The sequence below is a fragment of the Asterias rubens genome, chromosome 1 (genome assembly GCF_902459465.1).
Source record: "Asterias rubens chromosome 1, eAstRub1.3, whole genome shotgun sequence".
NCBI classification, from domain to species: Eukaryota; Metazoa; Echinodermata; class Asteroidea; order Forcipulatida; family Asteriidae; genus Asterias; species Asterias rubens.
The window spans coordinates 26873035-26891497 of NC_047062.1; the positions used below are offsets into that span (position 1 = coordinate 26873035).

The 18463-nt window shown below is 37.6% G+C and overlaps 1 protein-coding gene across 1 annotated transcript; it reads left to right on the forward strand.

Moving 5' to 3' along the window:
* The first annotated feature begins 5064 nt into the window (after nucleotides 1-5064).
* LOC117291526 lies at nucleotides 5065-13438 on the forward strand. Its single transcript, XM_033773345.1, has 3 exons — nucleotides 5065-5458; nucleotides 8785-9026; nucleotides 12118-13438. Exons 1-3 carry the CDS (start codon nucleotides 5065-5067, stop codon nucleotides 13246-13248), a joined length of 1767 nt encoding a protein of 588 aa, XP_033629236.1. The 3' UTR covers nucleotides 13249-13438.
* Nucleotides 13439-18463: the final 5025 nt, after the last annotated feature.

An 18463-nucleotide genomic window follows, 5' to 3' on the forward strand; every position in this document is an offset into this window, starting at 1 on the left:
TCTCATTGCCCTTTCTTGTCTTAGCTGACTTTAAAGACTTAGGACACACTTTTGGAAATTTTCAACGACCCGTCTTCTTAATTGGTGTATCACAACATTTTAATAAAATAACATACCTGTGAAAATTTGAGCTCAATTGGTCGTCAATGTTGCGAGATAATATTGAAAGAAAAAACACCTTTGTCACACGAAGTTTATGTGCTCAAATCAAATTCGCGGAAAATTACTTGGTTCTTCAAAACTACGTTACTCTAGAGGGAGCCGTTTCTCACAATTTGTTACACTAACCTCTCCCCATTACTCTTTATCAAGCAAGGTTTTATGATAATAATTATTATGAGTAATAACCAACAGTGTCCACTGCCTTAAAAATTCTCAATGTTTTATACTATCAGCTCTCCATTGCTTGTTGTACCAAGTAAGGTTTTATGCGAAAACTTATTTTAAGTAGTTACCAATTATTGTCCAGTGCCATTATTATACAGTCCTGCATATGATATTGTAGATAAAAACATTAAAACTTGAAAATTCATTTTTGAGATATCTAGAGAAAATCTAGAGGAATACACAGTCTGGGAAGCGTCATTGTGGTAACAGCCTTAAACTTAAATAAAACTGCAGCAGTTTTATTGCTGTACTTCTCACCACGTAGCTCCCTAATTTGTTATTGCCATTAATATTAATACATATCAAACGTAAACAGCCTTTAATAAGCCTCTGGCATAGTTTGGCAAATGTCGCAGAGTTTTCTAGTTGGGGTGTCATTTCCCAAAACGCAAGTGTATTTTCGAAAAGGATGCAGTATATTTTGTGTGGACTGTTATATTTGAATAGAATAATTCGATCATTTTGTAGATACATGTACGTGAAGGCCTATACAGTATTACAGTTTATTATCTATCAGAGTCAAATTATGTAAACCTGATAAAGACATCAGAAAAATTATTGAATTTATTTATTGTTATTTCTTTGAAAGTTTTAGGGGCTCTTTCAATAGGATGAGGATTAATAGGGTCATATGAAAAAATAAAAACTGACTATAGCAGAATAAACAAAAAGTAAAAGCACCATCTTCCTTCAACTGCTTCGGGCTGGATCCCCCCCCCCTTCAAAATTATGAATATTTTTGCAATGTCCATTGAAAGATATGGTGTTGTGTAATAAGTCACCACAAGTTATTAAGTTTTTAAAGCTAAACAAAGCTAAAAGCCCGGGAAAATGTTGCATTTTAGATGCTCTGTGGTGCAGTCTTTATAGGCCATGTAAGGGGCCCAGTGGCAAACAAAACAGAACAATAAGCCGTCAAAATTTGAGCAGTAGAATTTGGGCCTACCTATGCGTTGAGCCTTCAAAATTTGAGCAGTAGAATTTGGGCCTTTTGGGATTTTGGAAATACTTGAACTTTCATTAAAACAAAATGAAAAAGATGGGTATGTGTAGTTGATATAGTTGCGTGGTTTTTCCTTTTACCTCGTCGACTACCTCGGTCGGCAATTTATGGGTGTCAAATTTTTGACTCCCATAAATGGCCGACCGTGTTGGTTATTAAAGTAAAAGTAAAACCACGCATTTTCGAGGCAAATTTGTGTGGATCATTGTATTCTACTTTTAAAACATCTTTCTAATCGTATACAAACGGTTACAGACGCTTTTCAAAGACCAAGCGCTTAATGGCTTTTTGCATTAGGCGTTTTTACAAATGTCTTATTATTATTAGTCTAATATCGCCTTCATTGCCGCGACAGACATTTAACGACTTGTCCACAAGTCTACTACCATTCATGAACTGTCTCCAACAGCAACTGATGATCTTGCAATCATGATAGGCGACCCGGCACGCGTGTCGGTTATCCCTTGAGGTTATGTGTGTAAGCGGTCCCCTCTAAGGTTCTGCGGTCAGTCGGCGGCAGTCTGTGTAGCCATGAGCGGCACATTCTAAGCATTGTTGGTCCAAATATAAAAGCCCGTTTTCGCAGCAGCTAAACAAAGACGAAGAAGTTCCCCTCTGCATGCCAGAGCCCACATGTTTGATAAGAGGAGTAAAAGACGCTTGAATATCGATTAAATAATGTTCACTAATTTACCAGTTTCAGAATGCACCCGCTTTGAAGATTATTTTCACATTACTTTTTATGCAGAACGACAATAATATCTGCCGTTTTTAAGAGTCAAATGGTTTCAGAAGCATGTAAATGTGAGTGCAAAAATGCCACTCTCCAGTGATGACATGATCAGACTGTGCAAGTTTCGTAATCGGAAGGTATGGGCACAATTAATTCTTTATTTTTTGCAAGGTTTGTATATCCGGAAGCACAGTTTAAAGGCAGTGGACAATATTGGTAATTACTCAAAATAATTATCATCATAAAACCTTTATTGATTACAAGTAGTGGGGAGAGGTTGATAATAAAGAACATTGTGAGAAACGGCTCCCTCTGAAGTGACGTAGTTTTCGAGAAAGCAGTAATTTTCCACGAATTTGATTTTGAGACCTCAGATTTAGAATTTGAGGTCTCGAAATCAAGCATCTGAAAGCACACAACTTCGTGTGACAAGAGTGTTTTTTCTGTCATTATTATCTCGCAACTTCGACGATTGAGCTCAAATTTTCACAGGTTTGTTATTTTATGCATATGTTGAGATACACCAAGTGTGAAGAATAGTCTCTGACAATTACCAATAGTGTCCACTGTCTTTAATTCTCGATTTTTCTTCGTTAAAGCCATTATACACTTTCGGTACAGAAAGAAAAAAAAAGTTCACAGATTTACAAATAATTTACAGGGTTTACAGAAGGTAACTCCATAAAGGTTGGGACCATAATGAATACCCGCGGGACGGGCCACAAACTATTGCCCAACCATTCAAGTTGGAGTTTTCCCAGGTAGGCCCGAACTAAACGTCAGGCTATTACAAAATTAATTTTGTTTTTATAAGTCCATTTTTATTAGTCTGGTAAAAATTGCGTTTTCGTTCCCTCGAACCATGGCCAGGATTCGTCATTCGAATACATGTACATGTAGTTTTACTGTCATCTATAAACTGATTCAACCTTATTGGGGTTTCCCTATTGGCGTTACAACAATAATACTTGTACACAGTTAACGAGTTTAATGAGGTGCGACTCTGCAGTGAAGGTTTGTCTCGATTTTGAGGACGGCTATTATGGGCATGTGCGTCAATCGGGGGGGGGGAGGGGGCAGGGGACATGTCCCCCATCTTTTGGAGGATGGGGACACAATATCAAATGCCCCCACCCCACTTGTTGACCACCTTTATGAAGTCCACCCTGTGTCCCGCCGAATGTCGGTCACTTCGTATTCGTACCCAAGTCACTTCGTACCCAAGCCCTGGGGGAAGAGGATGAAGGGTTGGAGATATTATATGAACAATGTCCCCCCTCAAAATTGGCCCAATATTGCCCCACAGAGCATCGGAAATTATAAGGACATGTACGATTGACAGATGCCCCACCTACTAAACCCCTCCCTATTTTTTTAAACGTGTTGATTTAATATCTTTTTTTCAAAGCAGGTACGGGTAAACAGAATACTGTGTCGTGGTTCGATAGTCATAGCATTTTAAAGGAAAACGTTTCCTTGGATCGGGCGAGTTGGTCTTTGAAAAGTGCTTGAAACCGTTTTTTTTTAAATAAAATGTATATGGTTGAAAAGATATTTTAAAAGTAGAATACAATGATCCACACAAATTTGCCTCGAAATTGCGTGGTTTTCCTCTCACTTTGCGAACTAACACGGTCGGCCATTTATGGGAGTCAAAAATTTGACTGCCATAAATGGCCGAGCGTGTTATTCGACGAATAAGAGGAAAACCGTGCACTTTTGAGGTATGTTTGTGTGGATCATTGTAGGCCCCTATTCTACTTTTACAACATCTTTCTACCCATGTGCATTTTATAAAAAACGGTTAACGCTTTGCAAATACCAACTCGACCGATCCAAGCCAACGTGTTCCTTTAACGGCGGATGTGGGGTCCGGCCCCGGGAAATGTTTAAGTCGTAGATGCTCGGTGGTAAAATCTCGACCGTTTGACCCTTTCAATTCATCTAAAATTATTTTAAAGTAGTACAAATAATGCAGTTCAAATTGGTCCACAAAATATTGTTGGACATTTTTTGTGTTGCTCAGGAGTTGGAATTTGTGGGATTAAAAACCACTTTCTCAAGTTTAGTGCATTTTTGTTGTTGCCATGACCATGACTCATCGTCGTATCCACAGAATATTTCTGCATATTTTAATGACAAATACGCAAAATTGTTTGGTTTTTGTTTGTTTGGTGAGGGGATTTAATGAAGATGGAACATGAGTTCGGAACGCGATGCCTTTTACTGTGTGGATCCGTGGCCCACTAAGGGCTCGGGAAAAAGGTTTCTTTTCTAGATGCTCTGTGGTGCAATCTTATAGATGCCCAGTTGATGAACGAAACAGAACAATAAGACTTCAAAATTTGAGCAGTAAAATATGGGCCTTTTGGATTTATAATAGAGGGGAACTCTATGGTATGGACACCCGGACCCTCCTTAAGCAAAGTGGGAGGGGTGGAGGGGGCGGGGCACTCCAACACAGCTGTCTTCTATGTCTGTAATACATTGTCTGCGAGCATAGAGCAAAGTTTGCATGTCCAGCAGTCTTTGGTCAATGTTTATCAATAAAATGTTCCAGTACAGAAAAAACAGCCCTCCTGGAGCTATAGTAAAGACATAAAAGGCTCACGATTTCTTGCCGACAACTGACAACTGAGAAGCCCCACGTCAAATAAGAATCGTCCAATCACTGGCTTGTGTCGAAAATACATTGTCCAATGAGTGAGCAAAGCACCGAATGGATGCAACATTTCACACGCGGTAATGAGTGGTGCCAAGTTATAATGGAACGTTATAATCTCTCTATTGATAACGTAGTCTCAATGCTGAGTATAATGCTTAGAGTATATTTGGATTGGTTATTGTTGATCTTCTACTGAAAAGCTAATTATTTCCTGTAACTTGTAATACATTTGTGCTCTTTTGCTACTGTGAATGTTCTCATGTGATTGAACTGAACATGGCAGTAAAACACATAGTCCAACCTCTCAGCGGTCTACTACTACTAGATGAAGAGACCGATGAATACGAGGCTTTTTTGTCTGCAGAGTTAAAGAAGTTTCTTGACTCCAGCGATACTCGAAATCAACTCAGTGAGCTCATATTGGATGATAAGTTTGCCCAAGTCAGCATGGTAAACGAAGTGGGAAGAACCCAAGCTGCAACAAGCAGTAGGGACTCCCTAGTCCAGCCTCGGCCCTTGGCCACCACCGAGGGTCACCATCTTCTCAGGGAGCACAGACCAGGGACAACACAGTCGGCAATAGCGGCTAATTATGAGGCAAAGAGCAGTGGTGCCTGCCAGGGTGTGTCACTGTTGGGTATTTCAAACGAAGACAAAACACGTTTTTCAGGTTTGATACTTTTTATTTCCAAGTACCATTTGGTAAACGAACTTTTTATAAATTAAGAGTAGGCCTATCAATTCAAAGTTAAAACAAAAATTGTCTATTTGTTTACACTGTCACCCCGTTTTATGGCAAAACAGCTTAATCTTTTTTAAGAAGCGCTGCTACAATTGATAATGTTCAACTTAAACTATTCCCTATAAAGGAATGTGGTTTTACCAGAAAGGGATTAAAAATATTGCAATTTTGAAACAAAAGTTTCTGCAGAATCAGTTCTCATATTAGGTATTCCAATATTGCAGGCCCGCATGCTTCGGATCGTTTCTGAAAAGTGCAAGGGCACCGATGCATCATCTCCCTGGTGAAGGGTACTTCTAGAATCTATAAGGGTCCTCATGGACCTTTATTGTTTCTAGAAGTAGGCAAAGGGCACCCTCTTCTTATGAGGAAATTGTAAATTTCTGCTGTAGAGCATTTCAAGGCCACCTATGCAATGACCAGGGGGCATGGAGGCGAATCAATCATCTTCATTGTAAGACGCTATAGTAAAAATAAATTATTATTATTATTATTATTATTATTGCCTCAGTAAACTTGTTCCTATATGTGTGGAAGAAAACTGCTCTGGCAGGATTGCTTAGAACGAATTATCATGATAACGGTACATTAGAACTACCTTTTGAAATGTAATGTTCGTATAGACCCCAAAACAGATTGGTTGAAACATGGAGTTGAACAATTGTTTGAAACATGTCATATGACCGACATGGACAACCTTTCGAAAAAGGAGTACAGCGCCCCAGTTACATGGTCTAGGAGCGTCCTCCGTGGTTGAAACACTACATGTACCTCCAAAACACTGAATTCTGCACACACGGACACCCGCACCCACACAAACATGTTTTTAAAAAACGTATCCATAAATACCCGAGACAGTTTCTCAACTCCTATTGGTGGAGAGCACGTCACATGGTTGTGCATAAACCTTTTGTTAATGACCGGTAAAAAGTGTTAATTCATGGACGTGACACGCGACCTTGCACCTGTTCTTATAAGACAGTTTCTTCTTTCCTATTGGTCGAGAGCAATGGCTGAAACAGTTGTGCCACAGTACATCACGCGATACGCGCGACGCCCACAGCATTCCCTTATAAGGAGTTGTTTACGCGAGGGCAGCGGAGGGCTCTACCATTTCATAGCTGGAGGGGTGTTGTGTTGAAAGAAATCATTTAACAATTATAATTTTTGCATTTATTTTACTTTTTGACCAACAAGTTATGATGTTTTGACCGAAAAGGTATTTATGAATGGGAATCAAAGTGTGTTGAATCGGTTTTCAACTAGTGGTTTAAACCCGCCGAGGCCTGGTTCTTTATAATTTACATCGACTTTGTCTAGGTAAATTATCAAGAACCAGGCCTAGTTGAGATTAAACCACTAGTTGAAAACCTCTTCACCACACATTGATTCCCTTATTTATAACGCGCCTTAGTCTGCCAAAGGATACAAAATGCCAGGCATTTTTACTGCAAGGTGCACATATGGTAGTTGCGATAACGTAACCCCTCCTCCCGACAGTACGTTATCACAACTAGTCGAGTGAGGCAAATTCAACCAATTTAGATAGATATGTGTCCAACCAAAATATTTGTAATAAAACCAATCCGAAACTTTGTTTTTCAACCACTCCCTCTAGATTGTTTACTTTTTACAAATCTACTTTGGTCTTTTTACCACAAAATGTTGGTAGATATGTATTCAACCAAACATTAAATAACCAATCTGAAATTAAGTCTGAAATGGTTGGTTTTTCAACCATTCTTTATCCCGGTTAAATCTCAACAATCTGTTTGGTTGGAAGTTGGAATTACCAATGCCCAGCCTGATAATTAAATCTGTTAATTTTTAAATCAACAGTTTTACAAACACTTAAACTACAATATCATATTAGCTACACACAAATACTTACCGAAATATATAGCCTTTCTGCGACCAGCCTCGTTAAGTCAACCTCATAAAGAAAAAAGAAAAAACAGAGCAAAACTTAAGCAGCTACTTTATTAGCAATCCTGATTGATTGATGACCATTTTGTTGAAGGTTGTCTCGATGACTTTGGATGTTGGGTGTCATTTGATTTTTGATTTTGCATTAAGAAAACGCATGGTTATTGATGATCAATGTATTGGTTAATATAGTTGCTGAAACAATCCTGTTGTTGACCATTGTAATATTTGAAGAATTGGTGGATGGCTCAATCAATCTTAGTGTCAATCAATCATTTTGTCAATAAATTGGTTAAAGAATTGGTTTGTTGCTCAAACAATCTGATTGATTGCCAAGCAGCCAATGATATTGGCCATTGTTGACTAATATATTGGTTAGTTGATTGGTTTATTGTTCAGCCAATGTGATTGGTTGCCAAGGTTAGAGGATTAGATTATTGCTCAACCAGTTGGGAAAATATTGTTAAAAACAACCAATTTGGGGTCAACAAATTACATTTTGTTTTTAAGGTGTATATAAATTGTATTTAACATTGATTGTATTGTGTAGGATTAAAACAATCAAACGGTTCAAAATACAAAGGTATACTTTGTCATTACAAATATTTCATTGATGAAGGTAAAACCAAAATAACTTGGAATTTCCGATGCAAAACTTTTACAAAGTAGGCCCTAATAAAGGCAAACAAACAAACTTTATGTTTTAAAAACAAACCTTGAATTAAAAACAAATTGTAAAAATTGTATTGTTATTTTTGAAGTACTTTTTGGTGTTTCAGGAATAAAATAAATTATGTGAAGGAGGCTAGGGGTGACTTTGCTAGGAGGGGTTAACAAGAGGAATGTACAGAAATAATGCAGGCTCTCTGGCTCATTTTCAACTGATACAGGAGAATAATGAAGGGGAAAACGTAGTCCCAATCCATTTGATTAAACACATTACACATGGAAATATAATATTTCATGTTTCCCTGCATTGTTATTGAACAATGCTTTTATCACTTTATAGTGAAACTTTTATGGTCCAGTAATCCATCCTTTCATCCTTTGTCCTCGCCATTGGTACCACCATTGCCCCAAATTGTTTCTGAAATGGAACTTTTGATTGGCTATAATTTTCCCTGCTTTTTCCTGGATCCTATCATCCTTCCCTTAATCCCTTTCCAGTCTTTTTTCTATAAATGGATATGTATTTGTTTGTACTTGTTTTATGCCTCTGAAGAAGGTCCGGTTTGGATCGAAAGCTAAGGCCATCTACCCTACTCATAATATTTTATGTTATTTATATTTTTGTTTTTCTTCATTTAATTGGTGTTGTTCATGTATAGGTAAAGCAGAAACTGGCAAGGTTGTTACAGCTATACAACTTGCCCCTAGACTAGCCCCTACTCCTTCCTACCATCAGTGCCTGCCTAAAAAGAGATATCCAGCGACTCGCAAGAAGAAGACAGTATTCACAGATTATCAAATGGAGCTCCTAGAGATGACATTCTCAAGCACTCAATATCCAAGCTCTGTTCTTAGACAACAGCTCTCATACATCAGTGGAATTTCTCCCCAAACTCTACTGGTATAAACATTATTTGAATTATTGCAATGATATTCAAAAGAGTACACTAATTATCAACCTCACATTTTTAATTGATCAACTTAAAAGCAGTGGACACTATTGGTAATTATTGGTTATCTCACAACTTCGATGACCGATTGAGCTCAAATTTTCACAGTTTTTTAATTTTATGATGAGATCATAATCATATCAACCATCTAAACGCACACAACTTCCCGTGACCAGGGTGTTTTTTCTTTTATAGTTATTTCACAACTTGATGACCAATTGAGCTCAATTTTCACAGGTTTGTTATTTTATGCTTATGTTGAGATACAGCAAGTGAGAAGACTGGTCTTTGACAATTACCAATAGTGTCCACTGTCTTTAATCATACATTCAAATTCACTAGTTTTTTTAAAGACACTGGACACTATTGGTAATTTCATGCTCCTTCGCTACGCTCATACGCATGAAAAACAGTTTTACCCTTATGAACAACCAAAATAAGCACACAGATAAGCAGTCAAGTATATTCTACGAATTTATTGAAAAACATTGGAATAAGGCCGGGATTCGGCCGACTCTGAACTTTGACAAAGAAAAACGCAGTAAGTGGGTTTTACCTCGAAAATTATTTTCACCAGAAGCAGCAGAATAATGCTTGTACGAAGACCCATCTTGGGCTTGACGAAAGCTTGAAGACCTTTTCTGTAGCTTCCTTCCTTCCAAATCTTTCAGGGCTGCTTCTTCAGCGATTAGGACTTTCTTTTGCACCTCTGTCGACTGATCTTTCTTGCCACCGCTTTCCAAGTGCTGGACAGTTACCCAGCCGGCTTTACTTGAGTCTGCGATCTTGATATTCTGTTTGCGATCGGTAATTAGATCTTCTGCTTCGACGATGGTATCAAAAACTTCTTGTAAGTCGCTTTTTTTGTAGAAGTGACTTCTTGATTCGTCCGAGAAGAATCTCTAGCTCGCCGCAGAAAGCGTACTGTGCCGAGTTACCGGGCTTCGAGAGCTCCCGGGCTTCTAGTTTGTTCTTTATTACTTTCAGCTCGGTGTCGTCCTGAGGTTTGTTATTATTTGATAGTGCCTCGAATTTTGAGTTAAAGTAGAGCTGGAACTTCTCAAATAAGGCGTTAGTGTCCAAGTTTCCAGGTTGCTCGGGCATAGACATCGTTAGAAATTTGTCGTAACAAACTAGTTTAACTCTGATAAAATGTTTTAAAGTATACTCAGCGACTGAAAAAGACCTGAACTGGAGACTCATAGATTCCTTTAGCTTATATACTATGTATACGCTTCAGCAGTTTGATATTATGCTTCAATGAGTTTGGAATGTAATGGCACGATCGATCTCAGAATGGTGAAACCGATTGCCAACGCCCTACGCACGTGACCCGGGGTGCTACACACACAATAATTTTGGTATTCAAACAGACAAAACTGAATTTGTGTCAGACCAGTTTTCTCACTTGGTGTAACTCAACCTATGCAATGGTAGTCGAAGTTGTGAGATAATAATGAAAGGAAAAACACTTGTCACACGAAATGTGCTTTCAGATGCTTGATTTCGAGACCACAAAATCTAATTCTGAGGTCTCCAAATCAGATTTGTTGAAAATTACTTCTTCTCGAAAACTACGTTAGAGGGAGCCGTTTCTCACAATGATTTATACTATCAACAACTCTCCATTACCCATTACACAATAAGTTTTTTTTGTAATCACCAATAGTGTCCACTGCTTTAAGAAATAAGGGTTTGTTTTGTCTTATTTTTGTTTGCAGTTAGTTAGCATGCATATTGTGTTTATATAAGCAAATGTTTTACCTTTTGAAAGTTCATACAATCTCTTATATCCACTCATTTTCAAACACAATTTATAACACTTACTGATAGCAGAGTTAGTAAATAGGAAGTTATCATATTAAGGTAGCTGTAAAGTCAAAATGTTTCTTTTGTCTTCTCTTCTGACCCTTTTAAAAAAGAAGAAAAAAAAGAAGATATTTAGACAACTAGACATAGCAACAGCATTTTCACGAAGAAGCACGCACTGCTATACTAGCAAAAAATACCAATCAGAGCAAACGGCCTATGAAGTTGAACACTTTTTAGAAACCCGCTTTCCTACAAAACTTCAAGGTTTTCCATTTAAACTTCTCAATGTAGATGGTTGATGACTACTTTATGAAACTAGGTCAGCGCGCTGGCACAGGCTGGCACACTTTAAATTTGAGTGCGTGCCGTGCATTATAATGGTAAACAGGGGTCGGGTGCTACTTGGTGAAAACAAAAAATGCCACAATCGTGCAAAAATTTAAAACAGTCATTAGCTTTATTAAAAAAGCAAAACTGTCTGAGCGTTGAAACTTCATGGAATTGTAGGTCTTCATGCATTATCAACACAAATGTAAACAAAATTGTACAAAAATCTGTAAAAAAAATCTTTAAGCACGTAGGGTACTATTATGTGAAAACGCTGACGATAGAACGTTCACTTTTTATTTTTCATCCAGGCCCAATTCATTGATCTGCAATTATGAATCACAAAGTAGTATAAAAGAATAGTATGAAATACACAATTTCAATTACATACTTTTAAATGTAATGAGGGCAGGCATTTTCTCTTTTGTAAAGGGCATTCGTGAGGAATTTGGACACCAGGAAATTGTATATTTACTTAGCATTTTAAGGGCACCTAGGCAATGACTAGGGAATTGTATATTTACTTAGCATTTTAAGGGCACCTAGGCAATGACTAGGGAATTGTATATTTACTTAGCATTTTAAGGGCACCTAGGCAATGACTAGGGGGACATGGAGGCAATCGCCTTCGTTGCCTCTGTAAATTCTGAACAAATTCTGAAAGAAAACTAGCTCAGGTAGAAGTTAAACTTAACTGAAGAAATGAGAAAAATAATGCTTACATTCCAAGTGCTATATAGGCTTCCACCACTCTCATCTACTGTACACAATATATTGAAAAACAGTGTCTTAAGTTAAACTTTGCAGAAACAATATAGCTGTTTCTTGTCGTGTTCACTTACTTACTCAGATTTTTGTTTGCTATAAATTAAACATTCTTCTTTTTAACATTTGCATTAACAGACATGGTTTCAAAACCGCCGTGTGAGATATCGACGGAAAAAGGACCCAAAGACATCAAAGAGGCATACATCCAGTATTACATCAGAGAAGCCACACACTTCTGTCAGTAGTATCCCAGCCTCTGATGATAGCAAAGGAATTTGCAAATTACCCACTTTCACTCATGATGAATGTAGCAGTAGGCCCCCTACTCCTCATTTGAAGCCAACATGTTGGTCAACCCATACAGCTGCCCAGAATGTGGATGTTGCCAATCCTTCTCCTGATCACATGCTCAATGATAGACAGCTTCAGACAGCCAATCTTCAACAGAAGTACAACCTTGTCTATCCAACTTCTCAGCCTGAATCCCAGTTAGATTTGACAGCACAGCATCATCACATCAAGCCCTGGTACTCAACACTCAGCTCACAGAGGATGAACCAGTCCAACCAGACAGACAGACAACATCATCACATGCTCTCATCTGCAGATTGGCCTAAACAAAACTGTACTGTAAGTTACCAGCAACAGAATATCCAGTTCTGTTTAACAAACCATGGAAGCAACCCCCATCCAACCAGCCATTCCACACAAGAACCTACTTACTTTGAAGATAATCTGAACCCCCCTCAAGGATATCCCTATCAGTACTTCCCCCTGAGGTACCCTGGAGCATCTCAGACCAGCATACACAACTGGGACATGATCAACCAGCACTCCATGCCTTCCTATCATCCACAGCCAGTCATCCCACTATCTACAACTTGTCACACAGTATCAGAGACCCAACTACTCCCCATTGTTGGGAGATCCCATGGTAATCAACCTAACTTAGTTGATGCCACACAGCGTACCCTACCCTCACAGCGCTACCTCCAACCCCAGTACTTGCCTACTTACTCTAAACCCTGTCAACAGATTTTCAACGAGTATTCTTCTCCAGGAGATGGTCCATACCCGGAAGACTTTCAGGGCTGCCCAAGTATGGATCCATTCAACATAGAAATGATCCAAACACAAGGTAGTCAACCAGTTAATGTCCAAACAACTCAAGACCTACTTGAATCTCAAACGTCATCTTCAACACAAGTTCTCATCTCTGATCCAAGACAAGGGTCTTCTGATATTGCATCTCCAGCTTGTATATAGACCTTGATGAGCACTCTGATGTTGAGTACCAGTAGATTGTACAGTGCAAATACAATCCAGAGGCTGTTCAAAGTGGGCTGTTTTGCTGTGTATACACTCAACTCCAGCTTAGTCTGAAACTGGAATCATATTTTAAGTTAAAGTTGCAAATTTTTTACTCCCATAAATGGCCGACTGTGTTAGTTCGCGCAGTAAAAGGAAAACCACGCAATTTTGAGGCAAACTTGTGTGGATAATTGTATTCTACCTTTAAAACATCTTTCGAACCGTATGCTTTTTATAAAAACGGTTACAAACGCTCAGTTATAGACCAACTCGTCCGATCCAAGGCAACGTGTTCCTTTAAACTGACCTGGTAAATTTTCTTGGGCGCCTTTGGCTCGATTAAACTACCCATTCGGGTCGGGTAAGTTACCTGGGAGGAAAACATCCTGGGCTGTTCACATTGGACTTAAAATGGGTAAGTTACCCATTGGCTCGGTTAGTTAACCCAAATTAAGTCCAATGCGAACAGGGCTTAAGACAGTTTATCTATTCTGATTGGTTGAGAGTATGTCATGCAGGTGTGTGTAAACGGCTGATAAAGTGTTTAAACATGGGCTTGACACGCAAGCTTGCACCTGTGCTTACAAGACAGTTTATTCATTCCTATTGGTCGAGAGCAACGGCTTGCAACACCTGTGCCACATCACGCAATATCCTTATAAGGAGTTTTTACCAAAGGGCCTTACCATTTCATAGCTGGAGGGGTGTTTTGCTGAAAGAAATTATTAAACAATTATAATCTTGCGTTTTGTTTTTGTTTTTTGTTTTACCGAAAAGGTATTGGGAATAAAAATGTACTTGGCCGGTATTAAACACTCTGTTTAAAACTGGTTGTAGTCTGGATGCTGATAACTACCCTCGCCTCCGGCTCAGGTTATTATCGCATCCAGACTGCTACCGGTGTTAAACAGAGTGTTTAAAACCAGCCAAGCACATATTTATTCCCATTTATATAAATGTGAATAAAAGACTAGCGACTCATTCTTAAACGCCTGTTTAAAACCTTGCAGGGTCGTGGCTGTGGGTTCAGCCTTCAGCTCGGGCCTTTATCGCACAATTTCCACATAAATTTAAGTTCTGAGATTTGCCCTCGACCATCATATCAAAAGTTGATCAATATCAGACAGTGCAGTCTTCATAATATTCAATGTTTCCTTCCTTAAAGGATGTGGCTACTCTTTGTAGGACACAAAACAAAATGTCCATAGATTTACATTAACTTTGAAGTTGATAATATTACTTGCTGAGGTTTTTAGAAACGAGTAAAACAAGTCACAAAAATAATGTTCGTCTCAGTGAGAAGAAAACATTTTAGCATTTAAATTGAGTTAACCAGTTTAGATATATGTTTAAGATGCTAAAACCGAGACGAAAATTATTTTGGTGACATTGTTTTATCATTTCTCAAAAACTACAACACCTCAGTAAGTAATATTTTAAGGGAAGCTTTCTACTATCATCATCTTCAAACTGTGTACGTTTTATGTTAATCTGACGATGTTGTGTTTTATTGTACATTAAGTACCCAGACCCTTTAAAAGCTGTGTACAAATCATGTCACATGGTCTATCCCGTTTGTATGTGATGTACATGTACATGTAATTCCTGTTAGCCACACCCACATCACACAATGTGACACAATGACTTTACATCACACAATGTGACACAATGACTTTACATCACACAATGTGACACAATGACTTTACATCACACAATGTGACACAATGACTTTACATCACACAATGTGACACAATGACTTTACATCACACAATGTGACACAATGACTTTACCAACAGGATCAAGCCCTCAGCTGGCTAGATTCTTAAATCTAACATCTCCAAAATTGAGGATTATATTTATTTGTCAAGTAAACTTATTACATTCCATTTTGAATAAAAATCATGAACATTTATTTGGTTGTACGTGTACATTATTTAATAACCATCTAGCACATTTTCTTATTTACACACATTTATCACATTATGGGTGAATAAGTATAATTAAAAATATTTGTTAAGCTGTAAAAATGTACATGTATTAATTTGCATTAAGAACAGAGCACATTTTATGTTAATGAAACAAACATATTTACGAAAAATGTAATTAAAAAAACCTTAACATTGCTTCATACTTTGCATTATATTGACACGTTTCTGTGCACACTGGAGATATGGGCTCACTGTTATTGCCAGAAGATGGCAATGTTATTGACATGGAGCCATGATGACCAATTGAGCTCAATTTTCACAGGGTTTTTTCACAGACTGGTCTTTGACAATTACCAATAGTGTCCAGTGTCTTTAAAGGCAAAGATAACTGAACTGATGATATGTCAAGGTGTGTGGGGAATCATATAATGCAACAGCATCTTCAGGAAATTGGCTGTGATATGTAGGTTAAATGACAATTTTTTCATTTCTATTGGAAGGAGAATATTAAAAGGTCATTTTGTTGGCAATTTGGTTTGAAGTATTCAGGTATTTCTTGCGCCCCAGGTGAAGGAGAATTCAAACTCACAATGTCAATAGATTGTGTTTGTACCAGATTCAATTATGTGATTGGATAAGAATAAATAATACTGTACTGTAAAAATGAGAACACAACATGTGTAGTAATTTCACTGTTTCACATTCAAAGGCCCCAGTTACTGTAACACTTGTTTTTGTAACAATTCAAAATGTTTTACTAAGCTCCGCCCATAGTTGGCCATAGGAATCCATCTTCCTGAACAAGCCTGAGCTGAATTAATTTCTTCTTATATTAGTGGATCCAAATCACTGTAAACATCACTTTATTTTGAAAAGCATTTAACTCGTATTTGTACTCGCCCTTAGTGACATTGCTTTACACAGGTTTGTGTTAATAAACTCCTTTATTTATTGTTATAAACATTGTCCATTTCCTTGTCATTTTTATTATTTTTTTAATTGTTTTATTTGTCCGCAAAGCACACCATATTTAAGGGCTGTTGCTTATCACACAACAGCAGTCACAGAGAACATATTAAAGAGTAAAGAGCTTTTTTTCTACCTTAAAAAACAGTCTAAGCTTCCACCATGGCAATGCCAATTCTGAGTAAATGTTGCTCAAAAACACAGGCCTGTGATGTGACAGGATTTAATTGTTATTCTTTTAAGGAACACGTTGCCTTGGATCGGTCGAGTTGGTCTTTAAAAAGAGTTTGAAACCATTTGTTATAAAATGCATATGATTAGAGAGATATTTTAAAAGTAGAATATAATGATCCACACAAGTATCACTCAAATTGTGTGGTTTTCCTTTTACCTCGTCGACTAACACGGTCAGCTATTTATGGGAGCCAAATTTTTGACTCCCGTAAATGGCCGGCCGTGTTAGTTCGCATAGTAAAGGGAAACCACGCAATTTCGAGGTAAATTTGTGTGGATCATTGTATTCTACTTTTAAAATATCTTTCTAACCATATGCATTTTATAACGGACGGTTTCAAACGCTTTTTAAAGACCAACTCGACCGATCCAAGGCAACGTGTTTCTTTAAATACATGAATTTAAATTCATGGGGAAGATAAATCAGTTTGTATCCAAAGATTGTATCCTTCTAAACTGTTACACACTGGAGGACAGGTTTGGAAAGTCATATCTACTAATGTACATCAGCCACACCTTTATCACGATAGTCTAGAATAATAACAGCCTTACCAATGTTTCTATGATAAAATTCAAGATTTCTTTTCTTTGCAATCAGGAACCATGACAAACATGAAGCATTTTAAAGACATCATGTTGGTAAGTCGACACATACAATATCACACTAGGGTCAACTTTAGGCTCCAAAGGTACCACAGGTTTGTGTAGAGTGTAACAAGTGTGTATTCCCTCATTTTAACATGGACATTGTTAGCAACTCGACACAATGGACACTTTAAATGAAACCTCAAGTCTTGTAAGCAAGTTAAACATTGCAAGTCTCAGGAGTAAATTGTACAAGGGAAACACACTTTGTTGTTTTTGTGGCATGCTGAAGCCAGTTTGTGTGAAATGAAGGTTTCCGTTAAATTGCATCCCTTATGAAAACGGTACATGTACACGTTAATTTGAGAGTTGCTCTGAAATGTTATTCTAAACTGTAGTGACTGCTTCAAAGAGTCATACAAATATTTAAGTCAAAATAGTTTGCTTTTTCCATTTTCAAATTTGACCTTACAGCAAACAAGCTTTGAAAATAGGCCTGATTATTATTATTATTAATAAAATTATGTAGTTTGTGTGCTGTTGACAGCATACAGTAAGTTTACTTCTTTAGTTAGCAGTACTTATCACACATTTGTGGAAGGGTTTTTATTTTCGTTCTGTTTATTAAAAAGACACAAGAACAAAGTGTACCAATGCATTTGTATTTGTAGACTCCAATCAAGTCTTTGGCTTGTTTTCCAAGAACTATTAATGTAAATGTTGCATTGTTTTGAGCTTTGTTTTGAGCATGTGTACATTTCTTAGAGTAACTGATTGACCTGGTAGGTCCATCTAAGGCTCCCAGGGCTACATCTTCTTTCCATTTATAGGAGCTTGAAATCACAATGTTCTCTCTCAATGAATGAATCTTACTTTGTATCTTTGGCAATTCAGTAATATTGCACCTTTTCCTATACCCACTTAATTAAAAACCAAACTTTAGTTTAACACCACAACCTTTTTTCTGAAATACTGCTACGTACCTTTCCCTTTAAATACCATTCATTTTTGTAAAATCACCACACACTCAGACAGGGCTACTGATTTGACACAATTTTCTGGTAAGAATGTCTGGAAGTATAAATAGGACTTTTGTTTTGTTTAAAATGGGAAACATCAGAAATTGTTAACTGGGGACATGACTTTTACTTGATCCTTTTTTGAACCCATCTTCTCCAAATCCAGATAGTGCAGTCCCAATAAAAAAAAACACTCAAATTTCACGCCTTCAATTTAAATCAAGTTATAACAGAAAAGCCTTTATGAAAATTCTGAACGTATCCCTTCATTTCAGTTGATTTCAGTCAAAGAGTCCATAAATATAAATACTCATTGCCCAATACAAGTACTTGTCATGGTGCATCAGTACATAATTGGTTAGTTACAGGCATCTATTAAATCAGAGGCAGGGAGTGGATCTATCCCTGCTACTCTTAAAAGGCAAGGAAGCAGCTTCA

What these genes read in the sequence shown, in the direction of transcription:
- LOC117291526 (XM_033773345.1), top strand. Translation starts at nt 5,065, where the DNA reads ATGGCAGTAAAACACATAGTCCAACCTCTCAGCGGTCTACTACTACTA. An exon ending in AGACAAAACACGTTTTTCAG is followed by an intron (nt 5,459 to 8,784) that starts GTTTGATACTTT and finishes GTTCATGTATAG; the next exon opens with GTAAAGCAGAAACTGGCAAG. An exon ending in TTTCTCCCCAAACTCTACTG is followed by an intron (nt 9,027 to 12,117) that starts GTATAAACATTA and finishes TTGCATTAACAG; the next exon opens with ACATGGTTTCAAAACCGCCG.